Source organism: Hemiscyllium ocellatum, chromosome 3 (genome assembly GCF_020745735.1).
Source record: "Hemiscyllium ocellatum isolate sHemOce1 chromosome 3, sHemOce1.pat.X.cur, whole genome shotgun sequence".
Lineage (NCBI taxonomy): Eukaryota > Metazoa > Chordata > Chondrichthyes > Orectolobiformes > Hemiscylliidae > Hemiscyllium > Hemiscyllium ocellatum.
This window is the reverse complement of record NC_083403.1, coordinates 103,830,923-103,855,961: the sequence shown is the minus strand read 5'-3', so window position 1 is coordinate 103,855,961 and position 25,039 is coordinate 103,830,923. Positions and strand designations below refer to the sequence as shown.

General features: G+C 42.5%; 1 protein-coding gene across 2 annotated transcripts in view; it reads left to right on the top strand.

Annotated features, from left to right (window-relative positions):
• The window catches only part of heatr5b (HEAT repeat containing 5B), a 124,328-nt gene extending 99,646 nt beyond the window's left edge, over positions 1-24,682 (top strand). For both annotated transcript variants that reach the window (XM_060852486.1, XM_060852487.1), the window contains 8 exons: positions 3,828-4,076; positions 4,669-4,796; positions 10,408-10,555; positions 12,983-13,255; positions 20,323-20,547; positions 21,036-21,187; positions 21,930-22,143; positions 24,130-24,682. In XM_060852486.1, coding sequence (XP_060708469.1) covers positions 3,828-4,076; positions 4,669-4,796; positions 10,408-10,555; positions 12,983-13,255; positions 20,323-20,547; positions 21,036-21,187; positions 21,930-22,143; positions 24,130-24,437 — 1,697 coding nt within the window. In that variant the 3' untranslated portion in view covers positions 24,438-24,682. The remainder of the gene's footprint in view (positions 1-3,827; positions 4,077-4,668; positions 4,797-10,407; positions 10,556-12,982; positions 13,256-20,322; positions 20,548-21,035; positions 21,188-21,929; positions 22,144-24,129) is intronic.
• The last annotated feature ends 357 nt before the right edge of the window (positions 24,683-25,039 follow it).

The window sequence follows — 25,039 nt, the reverse complement described above, 5'->3', positions numbered from 1 at the left end:
AGCAATTAAAAGGTATCTGGATGGGTATATGAATAGGGAAGTGGTACAAGTACTGGCAAACGGGACTAGATTAAATTGGGATATCTGGTCAGCATGGATGTATTAGACTGAAGGATTTGTTTCCATGCTGTACACCTCTACGACTCTATGACTAATTATATGTATGAGTCTCATTTCTCAATTGTGAATTCTTTGAAAAAGATTAAAAATGTTTATTTTCTTTTCTGCCTCCCTTTCCTAATCTGATTTTTGTTCCTGTTTATTTCTCTGTACCTGATTTGACTTTAATTTGTGACACACCCCCACCTCAGTCCTTTCTCCATTTATAAAGGAGATAAACCACCATTCATCAAGTCTCCCGATACCTTCACCACGCTGTTACCAACTTGTACTTCCATCAACTTTGTGGGAAAAAAATTTTGAAGTCTAAACTTGCACAAACAATACTATTGAATAGACTGGCTAAATGTAGGTTGCTAATTTAAAAGATTTTTTATGTTATCACTGACAAAGCCATGAATCATAGAGATGTACAGCATGGAAACAGATCCGTCGGGCCCACTTGTCCCTGTTGGCCAGATATCCTAAATTAGTCTACTCACATTTGGCCCACATCCCTCTAAACCCTTCCTGTTCATGTATCCATCCAGATGCCTTTTAAATGTTGTAATACCTCCCTCACTTCCTCTGGCAACTCATTTCATACAGGCACCATCCTTTGTGAGAAAAAGTTGCTCCTGAGGCCCCTTTTAAATCTTTCCCCCCCTCGCTCTAAATCTCAGCTCTCTGGTTCTGGTCTCCCCCACCCCAGTGAAAAGACCCTGTCTATTTACCCTATCCACGCCCCTCATGATTTTATAAACCACTATAAGGTCACCCCTCAGCCTCCGCCTCCAACGCTCCAGGGAAAACAGCCCCAGCCTGTTCAGTCTCTCACTTAACCTCAAATCCTCCAACCCTGCCAACATCCTTGTAAATCTTTTCTGAACCCTTTCAAGTTTCACAACATCTTTCTGATAAGGAGGAGATCATAATTGCACACAATACTCCAAAAGTGGCCTGAACAATGTCCTGTACAGCTACAACATGACTTCCCAACTCCTGTATTCAATACTCTGACCAATAAATGAAAACATATTAAATGCCTTCTTCACTATCCTATCTACCTGAGACTCCACTTTCAAGGAAATATTGAACCTGCACACCAAGGTCTTTGTTCAGCAACAGTCCCCAGAACCTTACCATTAAGTGTATAAGACCTGCCCTGATTTGCCCTTCCAAAATGCAGCATCTCACATTTATCTGAATTAAACTCCATCTGCCACTCCTTGGCCCATTGGCCCATGTGATCAAGGTACCGTTGCACTGTGAGGTAACCTTCTTCACTGTCCACTACACCTTCAGTTTTGGTGTCACGTGCAAACTTACTAACTATACCTCTTACACTCAAATCCAAATCATTTATTTAAATGATGAAACGCAGTGCATCCAGCACCGATCCTTGTGGCACACCACTTGTCACAGGCTTCCAGTCTGAAAAGCCACTCTCCACCACTACCCTCTGTCTTCTACCATCAAGAACAGCTAGTTCTTCCTGTATTTTATGTAATCTAACCTTGCTAAACAGTCTACCATGAGGGGCCTTGTCGAATGACTTACTGAAGTCCATGTAGATCACATCCACTGCTATTCCCTCATCAATCCGCTTCATTACTATTTCAAAAAGCTAAGTCAAGTTTGTGAGACATGATTTCTCACTCACACAGCCATGTTGACTATCCCTGATCAGTCCTTACCTTTCCAAATACATGTAAATCCTGTCTGTCAGGATTACCTCCAAGAACTTGCCCACCACCGATGTCAGGCTCACTGTTCTATAGTTCCCTGGCTTTTCCTTACCACTTTCTTAAATAGTAACACCATGTTAGCCAACTTCCAGTCTTTGGTTCATTGTAAATACTGCCTGCAGAATAGTAGACCTACTGTCCCCCATGACATCATTAAATCATGCCTGATTGAATCTACATTTCTGGCTTCCATTCCTGTATCAAGAACCTCCACTTAAAGTGCAAAAACAGAAATTGCTGGAAAACCTCTGCAGATCTAGCAGCATTTATGGAGAGAAAACAGAGTTAATGTTTCGGGCCTAGTGACCCTTCCTCAGAACCATTTAAAGGTTTTCTCACTTTGTGCAAAATTTTCTTTTGAAAGGCTTTTCAAATTTTCCATCAACCTCCAGATTTGTGGCTGAGAGAAAACTTTCAGATAAGTTCCTCATTGCAGAATATCAGCCTCTGACATTATGTGATAGATATGGTGGTAATGGTGCTGCACCTGAAAACAAGTGTATCCAGCAGAACCCCAATTGAAAACCTTTATGTAAATCCTTAAATTAGTTTTGGTTTTTCATTTGAACCAGAGTGAGTCCTAAAATTCCTGAAGTTCCTGCATTTGGGGCAAAATAATTGATCAATCTGAAAATATGGGTCAAAAGTCAAGACGTTGCTCCTTCCTTTATGTATTTTCAAAATGGATGAGATGTGTAAGTGAGTTTTCCTTGCTTTTATCTTCTGCTGTGGTAACTGAAAGAAGTACGTACTTTTTTTTGTGAAGATGTTCACACCCTCAAGATCTCCCAAAAAATCTTGCAACCGATGAATTGATTTTTTTCTGCCTTGCATTATCCTTTTTAATATAGAAAATTCTGCAGTCCACTTCTCCACAACAAGACCTCACAAAGAGTAATAAGATAATGATCTGATAACCTAACTCGATTCAAGAGATCAGAGTCTAGATTAGAGTGGGTGCTGGAAAAGCACAGCAGGTCAGGCAGCGACGGACAAGCAGGAAAATCGACGTTTCAGGCAAAAGCCCTTCATCAGGATTGAAGGCAGGGGGCCTCCAGGGTGGAGAGATAAATGGGAAGGGAGGTGGGGCTGGAGGGGAAGGTAGCCTAGAGTACAATAGGTGGATGGAGATGAAGGTGCTAGGTTAGAGGGGACGGTGGAGCAGAAAGGTGGGAAGGAAGAATGGCAGGTAGGACTGAGACATAGCTGACACCCAATGGGAGTCATGATACATAGGAATTCTTACTGATTTGAGTTTCATTATTCCTGCCTCCCTCTCTGGTAGACTTAAAAGCCTAAGGAATCCAGGTTTTAATTATCAAGCAATAAATAGCTGTTGATTCAAAGCAAATTGAAAATTAGGCTTTTCTAATTTAATGCGTAACAATTTTTGGGATTTCCTGCTATCCCAATTGGCAAAACGAAATGTGAGACAAAGTTATGTCAAGTTGAAGATTTGCACTTTAGTCCATTCCTGGGGAGCTCTCTGGAATTTCTGGTCCACAGTTTGGGTGAAAAGTTGAAGCTCCGACCGTAGAGTTGTCCAGCACAGAAGGAAGGCATTCAGCACACCATGTCCAAACCAGTTCTTTGTCGCAGTTATCCAGTTCTTCCATGCTCAGAGCCCTACAAATCCACTCTAGAACGTATCCAAATCTGCAGCTAGTTGTGGTGCATAAGTTAATGCTGTTATTGAATTGGAAATGATTGTATATCTCTGCTTCCGGATTTTAATCACTCCACCGTTTACGCCGTGAATTTGGGAATTGCTTTAGATGTCTCAACTTCTCTTGCTCTACATTTTTGACCAAGCTATAGATCACCTCTCCTCATACCTCTCTCCTTCTTGGTATCAAATTCTGTTTGATTATGACTTTCTTTGAAGATTCCTTGGATTGGATTGGTTTGAAGGCATCGTATGATTGAAGGTTTCTCTGAAATGTGTTGAATGTTTTGGTTTATTAGTGTACTTTGTTACAGGAGGTGCCTTCTATACGCCTGAAACAATTGACAGTGCCCGTCTACACTACCGTGCTTCCTGGGCTCCCATCTTACATGCAGTGGCACTTTGGTTGAACAGCACAGGATTTTCTGTTCCGTGCGAGCTGACGACCCTGCCAGTTCAAAGTGGGCACAAGAATCAGTCGGGCACCTTTCTAGCTCAGGCGTCTGGAACTTCAACCAAAACTCTGCAGGAGATTAACACAGACAGATTACAACTTATTTTTGGTAAGTCAATGCTTTCAGGCTGATGCAAGTTTTCACTTCAGATCAAAAGCTTCTGTACATTTAGAAATAATTTTCAAATGATACAACATGGAAAGAGACCATGTAGTTAATTGTGTTTATGGCAACTCTTTGGTGGGGTTATCCAATTAATCCCACTAGCCCTGCATTTTATCCTTGACACTGCAATTTCTTTCAACTTCAGTCATCTATTAAATGTGCTTTCATGTCTCTTATAGATAGTGTTTTTGGAATGGTAACAATTTGCTGTGTAAAATAAATCCACCTCTTCTCCCCAACCTGGGCCAATTAACATGAAGTGATATGTTATTTATACACAATCATGCCTATAGGAAAAAAATTCTCATCTATCCTGCCAAATCACTTCAACTTTAGTACCTCCATCGAAGTTCACTATAACTTTCTCTGCTCGAAGGAGACCAATCCCAGCTTTTTGTGACAGCCCCTGCGCTGTAATCTCTCAACGCCGGTGGTATTGTAAATTTTCTACATCCTTGCCATGATCACAATTTGAACATTTTCCTCCATTTAAGAAAACTGAGCCTGAAAGAGGGGATTTGGTTCTTATTTGCAGGTATCAGTATTGAGTTCCTGTGCTCTCCTCGACCTGAAAATCCCCTCGAGCATGTAACATCCTGCCTGAAGGCGCTTCATACTTTACTGGACTCCCCTTGTGCTAGAACATACATCGGAGAAGATCAGGTACAGTGCTAAAGCGCAACTTACTATTGTTATGATTCCAGTTGAAAATGCTATGGGCCAATACTTCTCATCCCAGCCGGGTCACCTCCGAACTATGCTAAAAGCTTTCAATCTCCGGGTTTCCTGAGCCAAAATTAATTCTTGATTATTCAAAACTAAAACCCAGCTAATAACTTTTAATGTTTACCCTATCTACCAGAAACAGCTACAGTTTTCAAAACAAAATTCCATTAATGCATCCCAGGGGTTCTAAGTCACCTGTTCTCTGAAACATACTGGATTATGTTACTAGTGGACTGTTTGATTTCTTTTTTAGAAGTCCCTGCACACAAAAAACTAATATACACATGCCACTATTGTGGGCAAGTTGTTGGAGGGAATCCTGAGGGATAGGATGTACATGTATTTGGGAAGGCAAGAACTGATTCAGAATAGTCAACATGGCTTTGTGCTTGGGAAATCATGTCTCACAAACTTGATTGAGTTTTTTGATGAAGTAACAAAGAAGATTGATGAGGGCAGAGCAGTAGATGTGATCTATATGGACTTCAGTAAGGTGTTCGACAAGGTTCCCCATGGGAGACTGATGAGCAAAGTTAGATCTGCTGCAAATGTGTTGCTGGTCAAAGCACAGCAGGTTAGGCAGCATCTCAGGAATAGAGAATTCGACGTTTCGAGCATAAGCCCTTCATCAGGAATTTTTACTCGAGCAAAGTTAGATCTCATGGAATACAGGGAGAACTAGCCACTTGGATACAGAACTGGCTCAAAGGTAGAAGACAGAGGGTGGTGGTGGAGGGTTGTTTTTCAGACTGGAGGCCTGTGACCAGTGGAGTGCCACAAGGATCGGTGCTGGGCCCTCTACTTTTTGTCATTTACATAAATGATTTGGATGCGAGCATAAGAGGTACGGTTAGTAAGTTTGCAGATGACACCAAAATTGGAGGTGTAGTGGACAGTGAAGAGGGATACCTCGGATTACAACAGGATCTTGACCATATGGGCCAAAGGGCTGAGAAGTGGCAGACGGAGTTTAATTCAGATAAATGCAAGGTGCTGTATTTTGGGAAAGCAAATCTTAGCAGGGTTTTGTGAAGGTTTGTAGCTCAGTTTGAGGTTTAGGGTGTAGGTTTGCTCGCTGAGCTGTAGGTTTGATATCCAGGCGTTTCATTACCTGGCTAGGTAACATCATCAGTGGCGACCTCCAAGTGAAGTGAAGCTGTTGTCTCCTGTTTTCTATTAATATCTTTCTCCTGGATGGGGTTCCTGGGGTTTGTGGTGATGTCATTTCCTGTTCGTTTTCTGAGGGGTTGATAGATGGCACCTAGATCTATGTGCTTGTTTATGGCATTGTGGTTGGAGTGCCAGGCCTCTAGGAATTCTCTGGCATGTCTTTGCTTAGCCTGTCCTAGGATAGATGTGTTGTCCCAGTCGAAATGGTGGTTTTTTACATCCGTGTGTAGGGCTATGAGGGAGAGGGGGTCGTGTCTTTTTGTGGCTAGTTGGTGTTCATGTATCCTGGGGGCTAACTTTCTTCCTGTTTGTCCTACGTAGTGTTTGTGGCAGTCCTTGCATGTAATTTTATAGATGACGTTGGTTTTGTCCATGGGTTGTACTGGGTCTTTTAAGTTTGTTAGTTTTTGTTTGAGAGTGTTGGTGGGTTTGTGTGCTACTAGGATTCCGAGGGGTCTCAGTAGTCTGGCTGTCATTTCTGAAACTTTGATACATGGTAAGGTGGTTAGGGTTTCTGGCTGTGTTTTGATACATGAACACCAGCTAGCCACAAAAAGACACGACCCCCTCTCCCTCATAGCCCTACACACGGATGTAAAAAAACCACCATTTTGACTGGGACAACACATCTATCCTAGGACAGGCTAAGCAAAGACATGCCAGAGAATTCCTAGAGGCCTGGCACTCCAACCACAACGCCATAAACAAGCACATAGATCTAGGTGCCATCTATCAACCCCTCAGAAAACGAAAGGAAATGACATCACCACAAACCCCAGAAACCCCATCCAGGAGAAAGATATAGAGTCATAGAGATATACAGCATGGAAACAGACCCTTTGGTCCAACCCGTCCATGCCGACCAGATATCCCAACCCAATCTAGTCCCACCTGCCAGCGTCCGGCCCATATCCCTCCAAACCCTGCCTATTCATATACCCATCCAAATACCTCTTAACTGTTGCAATTGTACCAGCCTCCACCAGCAGCTCATTCCATACACATACCACCCTCTGCGTGAAAAAGTTGCCCCTAATGTCTCTTGTGTGAAGATCCATGGGAATAAATAGAAAGCAGGAGACAACAGCTTCGCTTCATTTGGAGGTCGCCACCGATGATGTTACCTAGCCAGGTAATGAAACGTCTGGATATCAAACATACACCTCAGCGAGCAAACCTACACCTAAATCTTAGCAGGACTTATACACTTAATAGTAAGGTCCTAGGGAGTGTTGCTGACCAGAGAGACCTTGGAGTGTAGGTTCATCGCTCCTCGAAAGTAGAGTCGCAGGTAGGTAGGATAGTGAACAAAGTGTTTGGTATGCTTTCCTTTATTGGTCAGAGTACTGAGTACAGGAGTTGGGAGGTCATGTTGTGACTGTACAGGACATTTGGTTAGGCCACTGTTGGAATATTGCGTGCAATTCTGGTCTCCTTCCTATCAGAAAGATGTTGTGAAACTTGAAAGGGTTCAGAAAAGATTTACAAGGATGTTGCCAGGGTTGGAGGATCTGAGCTACAGGGAGAGGCTGAACAGTATGGGGCTATTTTCCCTGGAGCGTCAGAGTCTGAGGGGTGACCTTATAGAGGTTTACAAAATTATGAGGGGCATGGATAGGATAAATAGACAGGGTCTTTTCCCTGGGTTTGGGGAGTCCAGAACTAGAGGGCATAGGTTTAGGGTGTGAGGGGAAAGATATAAAAGAGACCTAAGGGGCAACTTTTTCACGTAGAGGGTGGTACGTGTATAGAATGAGCTGCCAGAGGATGTGGTGGAGGCTGATACAATTGCAACATTTTAAGAGGCATTTGAATGGGTATATGAATAGGAAGAGTTTGGAGGGATATGGACTGGGTGCTGGTGGTTGGGACTAGATTGGGTTGGGATATCTGGTCGGCATGGACGGGTTGGACCGAAGGGTCTGTTTCCATGCTGTACACCTCTATGACTCTATCTAAATCCTGTCTCTCAAAATAAAATATAAGGTATCTGATGATCACAATACTATCAACTCTCTAAGTTACTAATTGTTTTATGGAAGATGTTTCATCAGGTGATGGTTGTGAAGGAGTTATGCCCTTATTATGTTGAGCTCAGCCAGTCTGGTAATGCCACGCAGATTGTGGGTGAAGATTGTGAGTTCTATATTCACCTTCATTGGAAGCTGATGTCTTCTGTAGAGCTCCAGAGAGTATTAGTAATCATGCCTGACCTGTAATTTAGCTTGTACTTATTACTGTAATGCAATAAACCATCTTGTTAACTAAGAACAGTACCTCTTCTGGAAAGATTGTACAGTAGTGTATCCTCTGCCACTTAGGTAGTGATAGGACCTACACAAAGAATAGACAAAGGATTAGTAGCATTGAAATATCTCAACACCTTTCCTTTGAACCACATGCTGGCAGAGGTGCCTGCAGTGGTAGTCAGGCTAATACTACAACAGACGGCATGAATTATGCTACAGTTTGGTGGTGCCAATCAACATTCCCTCTAAACTGCGTGCATGCTCCAATGTTCCATGCATAACAACTGGCATACTGATGGGGATTGCAGCATCGTTTTCAGATTCTGGAAGCACTGCCACGCATGGACCTTTTGTAGGTACACGCAGAAGGCAAAGAAACAGGGAATGCCAGTGCTAACCAATTCTTCCTGGCTCCTGGATTGAGATTAATAAGTCTATTGCATGCACACAGCTCTGACAGCTGGTGGAAAAAGCATTTGGCTGATTTGTTTGACTACATTCCAACGCAGGTCCCACAGGTCAAAGAATCTAGTTTCCCCTGGCTTAGGAACTGATAATTAATGTGCTTCTAGAGAACATGTGCCTTGACTTTATAAGAATGCATTGTTAATATTTTGACCCCAGTCCAGTTTTGTGTATAATGGAATAACTGAGTCACCTTACAACAACAATGTGTCTTTTTACACCACGTTTATGGATTGAAGTCTCCCAAAGATGCCTCAAAGGAAGATTACCAAATTAAATATGACACAAAGCTAAAGGAAGAGACATTATACTGGTGACTGACATTAAAAGTCAACATGATCCTGGAAGTTTCAAGGTGGAACTTAAATAAGGAGGAAACAGCATTGGCAAACAGAAGAGGCTTTGGGAGAGGATAACAGCTTAGGGCTTGGCAAGCTGTAGCCACACAGCCATTAGTGGTGTGTTAATCGAAGTGGGAGGTGCACAAGAAGCTTTAGTTGAAGGAATATGAGAGTTCTTGCAGGGCTGTAGATCAGAGGAGGTTCTAGACAAGAACTCCTGACTATTCCAAAACCAGCAGCACATTAATATTAATGAACTCAATTCATGCTACTAATTAACATTTGTTAAGGGACTGAAAATCACAAAATTAAAAATGGGTCAATCAATCGATGAGGTTTCTGGCGTTAGAATATAATTTTATTTTACCTTTGCTGGAGAACAGTTTCACAGTAAACCAGGTACTTTAGGTGTGGGATGAACTCTGGAACCCCAGAATATCCTGGGTTAGTCTTGCAGCAAAAGGAGAACAAAGCCAGCAATAGCTCCAAATTCCAATCATTATTTTTGTATCATTTGTAGGAATTTGCATTTAATCTGTGAAAAACATTTTTTGCAGTGAAGAGTTTATCAATGATCACAGAAAACTGGGGTTGGTCCAGAGTGGCAGGATCCAGCTGCATTTCCTTCAATGCTCATTAACTTAGGAATACAACAGAGTTTTTGAAGAGATTAAATTTTACTTGTAGAGCACTTTGAAATAAAACTGGCAATGAATATATTATGTGATCATGCAACATGCTTTCAAATGGACAGGACGATGTCAGGCCATACCAAAGTGCTTTGCAGCCATAAACTACTTTTTGAAGTAGTGTCACTGTTGTAATGTAGGAAATGTGACAGTCAATCTTAACGTTGCAAACTCATGCAAGCAGCAAGATAATGAACCAGGAAGTGTGTTATAGTTATTGCTTGAGGAATAATTTATTGCCCAGAATTCTAGGGAGAGCTTCCCTGTTCTTCAAAATAGTGCCATGGAATCTTTTAAATCCAGCTAAGAGAGAAGCCTAGGCCTCAATTTAATGTCTCATTCTAAAGATGGCCCCTGTGACAGTGGAGCACAATCTCAGTATTGCATTAGGTGTGACAGTGGATTTGGTGTTTAGTCTGACTTGGACAAGAGCAAATTGCTTATTGAACTGACATCTGAATTATTCGAAAACATGAAGATTTGGTAACCTTTCCAACAGAATATGATCAAACTAAGAGCTGAACTGAAATTTGTTTCATTTTGCCTTTTAAGTAAAAAGAAAATATCATTTATCGAATCACGTTCATCAGCCGTTGCTTCTGTTTTAAGCAGTCTTTCTTTGATTTTGTTACAGCTGCTCACCGTTGAGCTTTTTAATGTGTTGCATCGTCTGTTACTAACCTGTGGGCCTCCCTCTGTTCAACAACAAGTGACTATGGTTATACAACAGACTATCCGAGCTGCTCAGGATCATCTTCAAGGTCTGTTAAAGCAGAATCGTGGTAAGTTGAAGAGGAAAAGTGGTTACTTCTGAGATGTATCCAGTGAAAACTTTGTGTTAGAGTCTGCTTTATGGATATTGAAAGGCCAAAGTCACAAGTGCAGTTCCAGTTGTCACAGGAATGTGCATCAGGGATTTGTATCCACTTGTACCCACACTTTTATATTTATTTAAAGGCAAGTATAAGATGCTGTGTTTCAGATGTGATTCAATTGGTCCATCATCACTCGTCTTTAATCAAAACACACATTTAATTCTTATAACTCAGTCAAAATACAAAAAAAATGAGTACAGCTTTAACTCTATTGACATATTTAACAAGACAATATATTATTTACAGGGGAACCTCAATTATCCGAACGAGATGGGCGAGCACTATTTTGTTCAGAGAATTGATTATTCAGTTAATCGATTCAATGCCTTCTGTCTGGGGCTTGGAATTTTCTATTACGTCTGCTCGCTGTTCAGACAAGGCAGCGGCACACAGCGCACGATAGCCTCCGCTGCCCCACCTCCATCCCATACAACACTGCTCCCTGTCTAACACCACCCTCCCCCTAACCCAGTCGAACACCAGGCCCCTGCCCACCTCCCAACTCTATCCAACAGCATCTCCCCCACCACCCCCCCCAAAACCCCATTCAACACCGGCGTCCACCCACCCCCAATCCCATCCAATACTTTTCCTGCCCGCCTGCCCCACCACCCCGCCTTTTCTCGGGAGCAGCTAGACTGGACACCCACGATAAGACTGCTGCCGCCTTTTTGGGTGGTGAGTCCACGCAGGGACACACACACACACACACACACACACACACACCAGCACAATGTTGGAGAGGTTATATGGGGAAGGGGGTGGGGTTAGGGTACACTCCTGTATAGAACTCCAGGGTAAGTGTGGGGAGGGAGAGAGAGAAGGAAGGGGGGTGAGTGGGAGGTCAGTCATTTAGAGATGGTGCCTGCACTCCCATCAGTCCAGGACTGTTCTCAGCAGCACGTTTAATCACTGTAAACAAAAGACGCGATCAGTGTTGGACAAACGTCTTTGATGTAACGTTTCTATTGGGACCTCGAGATCTCCTTCATATAATCCAATTTTTGGATAATTGGTATTCGGATAATCAAGGTTCCTCTGTAATCATTAATAATCAGTTGTTCCAATACAAGCAGCAACCCACAAACATACCCTTTGACAGAAAAACAATTCAGCAAAACACTTATGGTTCTTATGTGCTATCTTTTTCCAGTTCAGAAGAAAGAAACAATCTGCCACTTTTAAGTTTTAAGAGAAATCTCACTGTCTAAGACTTCTCTGTCACAACTAGGAACCCAAGTTTTTACCTCTGCAGCCAGCAGAAAACCCTCTCACTAACTCAAAGCAGAAGCTAAAAACCTTCCTGAGTCTGCGTGAACCCTGACCCCATCCACTCATGATTTGTTTTTTCAAAAAGAAACCCACCCAGGAAAGCCTCAAACTTTGTACCAACTGCCAGTCTGAAGGAGACATTCCAGCATCACTGTGGCAACACTCCTCTGCAACAGCAATAGCACAGAACATATCTCTTAAAGGACAGTACCGTCACAATCCTACCCAGCTTTCTAAAGTGTGCTCTCAAAAGTGAGGTCTAGGTCAGGAGCTCCACGTTTTGTCACGGAATGAGAAAACCCATCCACATCCGGTACCCTTCAATATCTTTCACTTGTGGGCATATATGAGCAGAATCATATTGTTTATTCCTATCTCTTTACAAATAATTATGGAGTGAAATTTTATTCAACAAGGAAAAGGCCATAGCACCCTCAAGCCTGGTCCACTGCCATTCAACTGAATCAATGGTTTGGGATTGGTCAGCTCTATCTTCTTGCCTGTTATTTCCTTTATTCAAGTAATGTACCAGCATTTATAGCTCATCCCTCAAATGCCCAGAGGTCAGTTAATAGCCAGCCATATCATTGTCGGTCTGGAGTCGAACGTAGGCAAGACTTAGGTACAGGGTGACAGATTTCTATCCGTGGACTTTTAGGACAATCAACAATGATTATTGATAGCTATTACTCTCTCTTTTTCACATTGAATGTATATTTTACGAGGTACAGAACATTAGCTTGGGGTTCTGGATTGCTAGTCTAGTGACATAACCACTATTCCCATCACTACTTATTCCTTGACACTTCAATTCCCTTAGTGTCTAAAACACTCTCTCAATCACTGTCTTGAACATCACCTGAATATCCAGTCCTCCAGGTAGAGAATTTCAAAAATCCAAAACCCCAAGCTTTTCCTCATTTCAGTCCTAAATGGTCTCTTATCCTGAGAATAGAGCACATGATTCTAGAACCCTCAGCCAGGGAACACAGCATTTACCCTGTCAAATCTGCAATTTTCTTTGTTGATGCTTTGTTTAAATTGAACTTCGTTGTCTTCCAGATGACAAATGTGCACCTGAGGAGGACCCACTAACTACTTTAGGGGAAGGAGGGAAATCTGGTGGCTTGATTCCTGGCAAATCTGTTGTGTTTGCTGCATTGGAGCTGCTTATGTTCATTCTGGTACGACACCTCCCACAGCTGAATCCGAAAGTGACAGACTCTCCTAGTCACGTTGCCAGCAAGACGCAGTCATTAGCAGATGAGAGTGCCCAGCTTGTAGCTGTCAGTGTTTCCATCCTCGCTGATTTACCATCGCTTTGTTCTCCAACAGGTAAAAACAACTTAGAATATAACTTCTAAATGAGTACTATTTAAGACACAATGATTTGGGCAGTGTTTTCTGGGTGGAGTGAATGAGTTAAATTTACAGATCTTTGTCTTAATGTTTCCCACTAACCTGTTGATAATAGCTGGATTTTGCATCTTTTTGTATAAACTTAAAATTAATTTGGTTAAACTTTACTTAGAATTCCACAGACAATGCGCAGCCCACTGGTCCATGTCAAGGTTTATGCTCATCAGAGATCTCCAGCCATCATTCTTCATGTCACTGTCCTTCTGTTCCTTTCTCCTACTTGCAGTTATCCAGCTTCCCCTTCAGTGCATTTATACAATTCACCACAGCTACTCTGAATTCCAAACTCTCATCTCTCTGGGTAAATAGACTTATCCTGAGTTCATTTTTGGATTGATTAGCAATTGTCATTTTATTGTGGTCCTTAATTTTGGATTTTGTCACAAGTGTGAATGATTTTCCACATCTACCCTCTTAAACTCTTTAATCTCAAAGATCTCTATCAGTTCGTTCCTTTAGTCTTTCCTTATTTGGAGGAAGAGTCCCAGCCTATTTTTAAAAATCTTTTAACTGATAATTTCTGATATCAGATTTGTGATTTTTTTTGGAAACGGACCCTTCAGTTCAGATATCCCAACCCAATCTAGTCCCACCTGCCAGCACCCAGCCCATATCCCTCCAAACTCTTCCTATTCATATGCCCATCCAAATGCCTCTTAAATGTTGCAATTGTACCAGCCTCCACCCATCCTCTGGCAGCTCATTCCGTACACATACCACCCTCTGCGTGAAAACATTGCCCTTAGGTCCTTTTTATATCTTTCCCCTCTCACCCTAAATCTATGCCCTCTAGTTCTGGACTCCCCTACCCCAGAGAAAAGACTTTGCCTATTTATTCTATCCATGCCCCTCATAATTTTTTGAACCTCTATAAGGTCACCCCTCAGCCTCCGACGCTCCAGGGAAAACAGCCCAGCCCATTCAGCTTCTCCCCATAGCTCAAATCCTCCAACCCTGGCAACATCTTTGTAAATCTTTTCTGAACCCTTTCAAGTTTCACAACATCTTTCCGATAGGAAGGAGACCAGAATTGCACGCAATATTCCAACAGTGGCCTAACCAATGTCCGGTACAGCTGCAACATGATCTCCCAACTCCTGTACTCAGTACTCTGACCAATAAAAGAAAGCATACCAAACGCCGCCTTCACAATTCTATCTACCTGCAACTCCACTTTCAAGGAGCTCTGAACCTGCATTCCAAGGTCTCTTCATTCAGCAACACTCTCTAGGACCTTACCATTAAGTATAAGTCCTGCTAAGATTTGCTTTCCCAAAATGCAGCACGTCTCATTTAACTGAATTAAATTCCATTTCCCACTTCTCAGCCCATTGGCCCATCTGGTCCAGATCCTGTTGTAATCTGAGGTAACCCTCTTCGTTGTCCACTACATCTCCAATTTGCAAACTTACTAATTGTCCCTCTTATGGTCGCATCCAAATCATTTATGTAAATGACAAAAAGTAGAGGGCCCAGCACCGATCCTTGTGGCACTCCACTGGTCACAGGCCTCCAGTCTGAAAAAAACCCTCCACCACTACCCTCTGTCTTCTACTTTGAGCCAGTTCTGTATCCAAGTGGCTAGTTCTCCCTGTATTCCATGAGATCTAACCTTGCTAACCAGTCTCCCATGGGGAACCTTGTTGAACGTCTTACAAAGTCCATATAGATCACATCTACCGCTCTGCCCTCATCAATCCTTTCGTTACTTCAAAAAACTCAATCAAGTTTGTGAGACATGATTTCCCACACACAAAGCCATGTTGACTATCCTTTGTTAGTCCTTGCCTTTCCAAATACATGTACATCCTGTCCCCCAAGATTCCCGCCACCGAGGTCAGGCTCACTGGTCTATAGTTCCCTGGCTTGTTTTTACCGCCCTTCTTAAACAGAGGCACCACATTAGCCAACCTCCAGTCTTCTGGCACCTCACCTGTGACTATCGATGATACAAATATCTCAGCAAGAGGCTCAGCAATCACTTCTCTAGCTTCCCACAGAGTTGATCAGGTCCTGGTGATTTATTCAACTTTATGCATTTCAAGACATCCAGCACTTCCTCCTCTGTAATATGGACCTTTTGCAATCGTTTTGAATGACAAAGAATTGGTAGATGAAAGCAAGCATGTAAAGCAAAAGAAAATGCATTTATACAGCAGCTTTCATGAATGCAAGATGTTTGGGTTGTAGTGTAGTAAACACACACAGTCACTTCCCACAAACAGATGCTGACCAGGTAGTATGTTCTTTACTTCAGTAAAGCTTGCCATCAGTAACTTCTCATGGTCAGGAAGGAGAGATCACATCGAGAGAGAGGCAGCCCAAGTATACAGTTCAGGGGATTTAGAAGCTACTTGGGAATTCAGTGCAGAGGGGAAAAGGTACTTTTAGCTTTACTTTTGATCCATTGTTTGTAAGGTTTCTTAACAGGACAAATTGAAGCCCAAGGTCAGGGGTCCACATAAAAAGTGACATCACAGGTAAACCATAAGCTGCCTGCCTGGTGCCTGGGTTCAGGAAATCTCATCAGGGCTGTAGAGGAAATTGGAGTGGGAGGGGAAAGATCCATTTGTCATCCATCCATAAGTACTAACGATATAGGTATAGGTAGGGAACAGATTCTGCTGAGGGCATATGAGCAGCTAAGGACTAAATTGGAAAGCAGAACCAGAATGGTGGTAATCATTAGATTCCAGCAAGTTGGTGCAGGGTCAGCAAGATTAAAGAGGTAACTGTGATTCAAAGCTTGTTGTGGGAGGAACAGATTTGAATTCATGGGATATTGGCACCAGTATTGGGAAAGGAGAGACCTGAACGATGGGATGGGCTCTACCTGAATCATGCTGGGACCAGAGTTCTTGAGTCTCATAATTCGGGATATGGATATTACTTTAAACCAGATAGTGGGGGTGAGAGTTCAGTTGCATGGAACTTATGGAAAACGTAGAGCTCAACAGAGGTTAAAGTTTCCAGAACAATTACTAGGACACGGAACAGTCAATGTAGGATTTGAGGGTGTTGTGCTTAAATGCATGCACTACACAAAACAGGGTAAATGAACTTGTAATGCAGATTGAAATTGGTGGTGACAATGTTGTGGGTATCACAGAGACGTGGCTGCAAGGAGATCAGCGCTGGGAATTAGATATCCAAGGATTTGCGTCCTGTTGAAAGAACAGGCAGATGGGCAGAGGGGGTGGGTTATCTTGTTAGTACAAAATGAAATTAAATCGAAAGCAAGAAGTGTTATAGAGCCGGAAGACCTAGAAGGAATTTGTGTGGGCAGAGTTGAGGATCTGCAGAGGGGAAAACAAAATCTGATGGGAGTTGTGTACGGGCCTCCCAGCAGTAGTCAGGATATGGGGAAGAAAAAATATCACGAAATAGAAAGGGCATGTAAGAAAGACACTATTAAAATAATCATGGGGCGGGTCTTCAATATGCAGGTGGACTGAGCAAGTCAGGTTTGGAGTGAATCTCAGGAAGAGGAATTCATGGAATGTCTTCAAGATTTCCTTTTTGGAGCAGCTAGTGGTAGGGCCCACTATGGACCAGGTAATTCAAGGTTTAGTGATGTATAATAATGAGACTTGATTAGGGAGCTTACGATGAGGGAATGCCTGGGGGACAGTGACCAGAATATGATAGAATTCACCCTGCAGTTTGAAAGAAAGAAGATTTGAATCGGATGTAAAGGTATTACAATTAAGTAAAGGTAACTGCAAAGATGTGCGGAAGGAACTGACCAGATTGGATTGGAAGGGTAGATTAGATTAGATTACTAGATTAGATTACTTTACAGTTTGGAAACAGGCCCTTCGGCCCAACGAGTCCACACCGACCCGCCGAAGCGCAACCCATCCATACCCCTACATTTACCCCTTACCTAACACTACGGGTAATTTAGCATGGCCAATTCACCTGACCCATACATCTTTGGACTGTGGGAGGAAACCGGAGCACCCAGAGGAAACCCACGCAGACACGGGGAGAACGTGCAAACTCCACACAGTCAGTCGCCTGAGTCGGGAAATGAACCCAGGTATCAGGCGCTGTGAGGCAGCAGTGCTAACCACTGTGCCACCGTGCTGCCCACTAATAATGAGACAGGGGATAATTCTGGAGAGACAGCAGAAATCCTTCCTTGGGGAAGCATGCTAATAGGAGGACGAGGCGACCATGGTTGATAAGGAAAGTCAGGGTGGTGATCTTTGTGGAATTACTGGAATCAGTGAGGATCCAAGAATACTGCAAAATGGCTAATGGAATACCCCTGTTCAAGAAGGGTAGCAGGCAGAAGACAGGAAACTATAGACTGGTTAGCCTGACCTCAATAGTAAGATTTTAGAGCCCATTATTACGGATGTGTTGCAGAGTACTTAGTAGAATATGGTAAAATAGGGCTGAGTCAGCACAACTTCATCAAAAGGAGGACATGCCTGACGAATCTGTTAGAAGTCTTTGAGGAGGTTATGTGCAAGTTAGACATGATCTATTTGGATTTCCAGAAGGCCTTTGACAAGGTGCCACCCAGGAGGCTGTTAAATACAATAAGAGCCCATGGTATTAGGTACAGGGTGCTGGCATGGATAGCTGACTGGCAGAAGGCTAAAGGGATAAAGGGCTCTTTTACAGGAGAACAGCCAGTGACTAGTAGAGATCCACAGAGGTCAGAGCTTAAAAATGTGTTGCTGGAAAAGCGCAGCAGGTCAGGCAACATCAAAGGAGAAGGAGAATCGACGTTTCGGGCATAAGCTCTTCAGGAATGAGGAGGGTGTGCCAAGCAGGCTAAGATAAAAGGCTTGACGCCCCTCCTTCAAGTCCCTCCAGCCTACCTTTTATCTTAGCCTGCTTGGCACACCCTCCTCATTCCTGAAGAAGGGCTTATGCCTGAAACGTCGATTCTCCTTCTCCTTGGATGCTGCCTGACCTGCTGCGCTTTTCCAGCAACACATTTTTAAGCTCTGATCTCCAGCATCTGCAGTCCTCACTTTCTCCACAGGGGTCAGTGTTGGTACCTCAACTATTTGCGCTATGCACTAATGATCCATACAAAAGAACTGAGGGCATTGTTGCTAAATTGCAGATGGCACAAAGATAGGTTGAGGGACAGGTCGTGTTGAGGAAGAGGGGAACTGCACATGGATTTGGACATGCTAGGTGAGTGGGCAAAGAAGCGACAGATTGAACACAATGTGGGAAACTGTGAGGTTATGCATTTTGGTAGAGGTGTAGACTATTTTCTAAATGAGAAAAGGCTTCAGAAATCTGAAACACACAGGGACTTGGTCCAGGATTCTCTTAAGGTTAACATGCAGGTTCAGTTCGTGACATTCATTTCAAAAATGCTAGAATAGAGGACCAGAGATGTACTGCTAAGGTTTCGTAAGTCTTGTTCAGACTGCATTTGGAATATTGTGAGTAGTTTTGGACCCCATATCTAATGAAAGATTCTGGTTTTGGTGGGAGTCAGGGGGAAATTTATGAGAATGATGCCAAGCTCAAAGGGCTTGTCATATGAGGAGCGGTTGGGTCTCTGGGTTTGTACTAAGTAGGAATTTAGAAGGGTGGGGGGTGATCTGATTGAAAGTTCCAGAATACTGAGAGGTTTGGATAGAATAGACATGGCGAAGGTATTTGTTTCACTCACAGAAGAGACTGGGGCCTTAGAGCACAGCCTCAGAGTGAAGGGATGACCCTTTAGAACAGAGATTAGGAGGAATTTCTTCGGCCAGAGGGTGGTGAATCTGTGGAATGCTGTGGGAACGAAGCATGCCATGGGAACGAAGCATGCCATGGGATCCTCTGAATTCACCCATCAGACCACATGGGGTCTTGGTTTTTAGATGACAGTGCAGCCTCAGTACTGCACTGCAATGTTCAGCTTAGGTTTTAGGCTTGAGCCTCTGAGTGGAATGTGATAAACCACAACCTTTTGATTCCCAGGTGGGATTACTACCTGCTGAATCATAATCGACACTCATATGGGGATTATGAGAATAAAATCCTTTTTAAGTTGCTACTGTTGTATCAATACCTTTTATTTTGTCTATGATATGAAATTTTACCAGATGTTTTGTTTTGAGAAAGAATAAGTATGAGACAGTGTTATCCTTTAAAAGTTGCTTCAGTTGCATTAACATTTGGAAAACACATTCTCCTATTAGTTATTTAAGCTTCTGAACAATTTGCCCTCCTTATTTATCTAATTTCATCCAATAGTCTATGACATTTAACATTGTTCAGAACCTGCAAATGTTTACAACAGCAGTGGGTGACATGGTGGCACAGTGGTTAGCACTGCTGCCTCAGCGCCAGAGACCCGGGTTCAATTCCCACCTCAGGTGACTGACTGTGTGGAGTTTGCACATTCTCCCCATGTCTGCGTGGATTTCCTCTGGGTGCTCCGGTTTCCTCCCACAGTCCAAAAATGTACAGGTTAGGTGAATTGGCCATGCTAAATTGTCTGTAGCGTGAGTAGAAGGGATAAATGTAGGGGGATGGGTCTGGGTGGGTTGTGCTTTGGCGGGTCAGTGTGGACTTGTTGGGCCGAAAGGCCTGTTTCCACACTAAGTAATCTAATACAGCAATGTCAGATCAGAGCATGGTGGTGGACAATTGAAGCTTGGCATTATTATCATATGTACTGATCTGGCACTGGGCTGTTTGATGAGTTCACTGAACTCCAGTACAAACATGTGAGAACAAAGAAGTGAGTATGACACAGACTGGAGTGGTGGGGAGCATGAATTACAGAATACAGAACAGCCCATCATGGCTGTTCTGATGCAATCTTTCCAATTGGATCCAATTATCTGTATCCTGTTTCCCTGCTATTTCCTGTTGTCTGTTTATATTTTTCTTTTCAAATCCAGTTCTCTTTAGGAGATGTAACAGTGCTTGCTCAGCCACTTGTAGTAAAACATGCAATATCTTTGTAAGGCATATATAACAATGGCTTGTATTTGGTTCAATTTTCACAGGCAGTATGACTGTACTACCCACAATCCTTTACCTAATCACTGGAGTGCTGAGAGAATCAGCAGTGAAGTCAGCTGATAACCACGTGTCACTCCCAGTCAGTGCAGCACTGCAGGGGATCAAAACTATCATTACTTCTCCATTGGCCAAATCGGATGAGATTCACAAACAGTGGAAAGATCTGATCTGCAGCACCCTGGCTTCCATCTTGGAATATTCCAAACCAGGTAGGGCACATAAAACACAGTTAATATTTAGTAGTTGGCCTTTTAAAAATAAATGTTGTCTTAGTTCTTCCTGGCTGGTTTTTTGAGAACCTTAACTCCCTTTTGTCTCACAATGGCCGACTAAGGATAGAATTGCTTTTAGTGATGGAGAATCCAACATTCAAAGTCGCTTGCTTGTTTCAGAAGCCAGTAGCCAGGAACAAGATTAAAGTGGTTTGCAATTTCAGGCACAGGAATAACTGTCTGTCAGAGCTCAAGGCCTTGTACACTTAATTCAAGTGATCTGAAGAGATCGGTATTGACGGTGCGAGGACACACTGGGTTCAGGATTGATCAAGAAAGGATGATCTGTATATCAAGCTTCTAAGGTTTAATATAAATGTGCTTTGCACTAAACCTTCAGCGCTTGATACCTAGATCATCGAGGTATCATCTACTCCTGTGCTAATTCAGTAATTACTGTCACTTGGTTCCCGTCTTTCCGTTAGATGAATCAAAGCCGAATGTGGATGAAGTGAGCATGCTCACAGCAATCACTCTTTTCCTGCTATCTGCCAGTAATGAGGTGGTTGGGATTTCGTCTCTCCAGAATTGTTGCATCGAGAGATTTGCAAGTGCTTTAAATTCAAGAGACCCCTGGGTAAGACTTATTGTACGTCTCCTTTTCTCTCAGAGCCAAAGGCAAGAAATACTAGATGAAGATTAATAAATGCCTGGGAAAATTAATCATTGAACTTGGAGTGTTGTCAGCAGAATGGATTCTCTTTCTTTTAATTCATGCTTCCCCCTCTCCCCCACCCCCTCCCCCTCCAGTTTGTGCCTTACTCACTTCTTTGTTCTCACATGTTTGTACTGGAGTTCAGTGAAATCATCAAGCAGCCCAGTGCCAGTTCAGAACATATGCTGATAATGCCAAGCTTCAATTGTCCACTACCATGCTCTGATCTGACATTGCTGTACTTTCCCAATATGTTCTTATTTAAACCAGTGGTTCCTGCACTTCAGTGAAACCTGATCTGTGCTAGACAGATCCTACTTGTTCTGAACTCCACAGATCTAGATCCATGGTGCCTAGTTCTACCTGGAAGCTTTGTTCTCTCCCCATCCCCACTGCAATCCTCTCTCCCTGCTGCTCTGCTTGAGCTGAAGGGTATCAGTCTTGGTCTCTCTGCTCAGAAAGCCAGCCTCACCTCTCTGGCCCTGAAACAAATAATTACATTTATAGCCAATATGTTGTAAGCCTGTTGGTTTGTTTGTTGTGGAACCTCTAGGAAGTTTTTTTTTGTGACTGTGCCTGTTTTCCAGGAAATGTGAATATTTGTATATTTTTTGGCATTGGCATAACGTGAAACTGAGACATTGGCTCCTCTGTCTTTTTTTAGGTTCAAGCAAAATGTTACCAGTTGCTGCTCTCGGTTTTCCAACAGTCAAACCGAGCCCTCTCCTACCCATATATTCATGCCTTGGCTCCACTGGTCGTTGAGAAACTTAAAACGGTGGGGAATCAGAAACTGGCCAATAGTGCTGAGCTTCAAGCAGCACAAGAAGGAATCAAAGTTCTTGAGACCCTGGTAAACCTCGCAGGGGAACAAAACAGTAAGTAGATCCCTGTACTATGGTAGCTCCTGTTGTATCAGTCCATCAGACAATGAATTGAAGAGAGGCTCAGCCCCTGTGTGATCAGTCCATCTGACCATAAGCTGAAGACCAGAACAGCACCTGCAATGTATTACTTTCTCATTGCTTGACCCAAAGATGCAAGCCTGCATATTGTACTTCAGTCTCTGGAATGGGATTTAAAACTTTAACCTTCTGAATAAGCTAAGAGGATTATCCATTAGCAATGGCAATAATCTAACGTGCTGGAGTCCCACCATTGAGTATGGAGTTATATGTGCAACCTTGATCTTCTGTTACTCGATGCATACTGTGTCAAGACTGACACCGTGTTGACTGAACGTTCACCCAAATTCTGATACTACTTCCCATTAATGCTGCAGCTGGTGCTGGCATATTTGCAAATGACTGTCTTCAATAAATTTAGCTTTATGAACCAGAATTAATATTCTTTCAGGCTTTGATATCACTTTAAGAATAACAAAGCTTACCACTTTAGCCTCTCAACATTAGCGTAAATTTGGACTGAACCATAATGCTTATTTCTGGTCCATTATTCTAATCACACCTTCAGTTACCTCGATAGGAAAGTTAAAGGACCTTTACCCAAGAATGATTTGTGCTATAGCCTGTTTTCTTTCCCTTTCCTTTACCCCAGATTGAAAAACATTCCAGAAATGTGTGGGTGTTCTGGGATACAAATAATATTCAGTATAAGTTTGTGTAGGGGAATTGTTGACTTATGCAGTGATGGTTTAGGGTAACTATGATATGTGATGTGCTCAGACCATCTGTGTCACTGCTACACCAGTTTGTGGAATCAGCTGTTGCATTGGCCAGTACACCAAAATTTATTCCATTTCTCTAATGCCATTCTCAGAATCACTGATTTAAACAGAGCTGACATTTATACCATGGCTCATCACCAGACAAATTACTGAAGAAGTAGTTGATATGCAGACAGCCAAAATGAGGATAGAAATCATCGAATGATACTGCACAAAATTAGACTATTCAAAATTTGCCTTTGTCAAACATGGAGAAACTAGTCAGCCCAATGGCCCAGCAGTTTTTCTTTTTCTAAAATATCTATCCAGTTCCCTTTTTTGACAACTGTTATTGAATTGGCTTCTACTATCCTTTTAGATAATACATTCCAGATTGCTATCAATTGCATTCTCCTCAAAATTCTCCTCAACTCCCTTCTGCCTAAAATCTGAGTCTTCTACTTACCTATCTGGAAACCACATGCCTCATTCATAACTTCCTACAAGATTCCAGATTTAATGTTGAGGATTCTTACACCTACTTCCTCTTGACTGTTCACTACTGTGGTACCACCTCCTCCAGTGGGTCTGTTCTACTGATTGGTACAGAACACCCCCAGAATGATGATGGAACTGTCTGAGACATTGGACTCAAAGCAAAGAGAATATCGCTGTCGCACTTAATACCAGATGTAGGTGAGAACAACTTTGCAGGTTTGACTAAGAATGCTGTGGCTGTGTAGTTCCCGGTGTCGAGGTCAATGCTGAGTGATCAATCAAGCATTTTACTCTTATTCATCTTTTTAATAATTTGATTTTGATATGTTTGAGTGACTTGCAGGTCATTTCAAAGCACAACTAATAATCAACCCAAATTGCTGTAGATCTGGAGCTCCATGTAAGTCAGACCAAGTAGGCAAGGCAGATTTCCTTCTCTCTCTGAAGCAGATGTGTTTCTATGACTGTACAGTAATTTTGTGGTCATCATTATTGAGAGAAACTTTTTATTGCAGATTTATTAGCTAATTGAATTTAAATTGCTGTGATCACTTTGAACTCAGATCTCTAGATCACGAGCTTGTCCATCTGCATTAGTCCAGAAGCATCAGCACAATGCTGCATTCTAGTAATGGTATACACTCAGGGACGAGCATCTCTGGATTATTGCCCTAACGAAAGCTCCCTCCTTCCTTCTCAGGAAGCCAGCTGCTTGCTCTTCTGGTCCCCACTCTCATTTCGTATCTGCTGGATGAGAAGACTTTCGGCTCGGCTCCCACAGCCTCCAAGGGTCTTCATGAGCTTGCTCTGCAGGATCTCATGCGCATTGGTCCCCTCTACCCTGGTGCCTTCAAGGCAGTGATGGGGGCAGCACCTGAACTCAAAGCCAAGTTAGAGGCTGCTATCCGAGCTAGCCAAGCCAGTTCCCGGGCCAAAGCTGCAAGCCAGCAAGCCAAGCCAGCTGTGCAAGCTGCACCCACCATCAAGCTCAAGACAAGCTTTTTCTGAAATTAATTGGAGGTGTTTTCACATTGGTACATCTCTACGACTTGGAAAAGTATTAAACTTCCCCTTCCCTATTGTTTGAGTCAACTCTCCTGATGTCTTCTGTACAGGTTATGATTTCTGTTAGCTTGTAAATTGTTCAATGAAGAAAGCAATTTGGGTTTAAAGGTTTAAAATTGTTTGTGTATAGATATCACAATTATATCACAAAGAATGTTATAAATAAAGAGGAAAAGATTTTTTTTAAAGAGTATCGTCATTTTTTAAATCATTTGCAGTGACCTATCTCTTATGTAACAATTCAGTGTGTTACTCCTACTTCAATATATTTCTGTTCTTATAGATCATTGAAACTACCTCATTAAAAATAAAAATACCCTCAACAGCTGCCTGTCACATGGTTGCCTGGTACTGTCATCCTTTGTTCACTTGGCTCTGATTACAAAGGTCTTAAACTCAAACTTAATGTAAATTTCACCAGAAACATTCCACATCTCCTGCGTTATCGTTTTGACTTTTTACATCAGTGTTTTCTTGAAGGTATCACCCAAATACCTTCCCTCTAGATCCCCTTGTATGTCTGAATGCAAATGATGTGATTGATA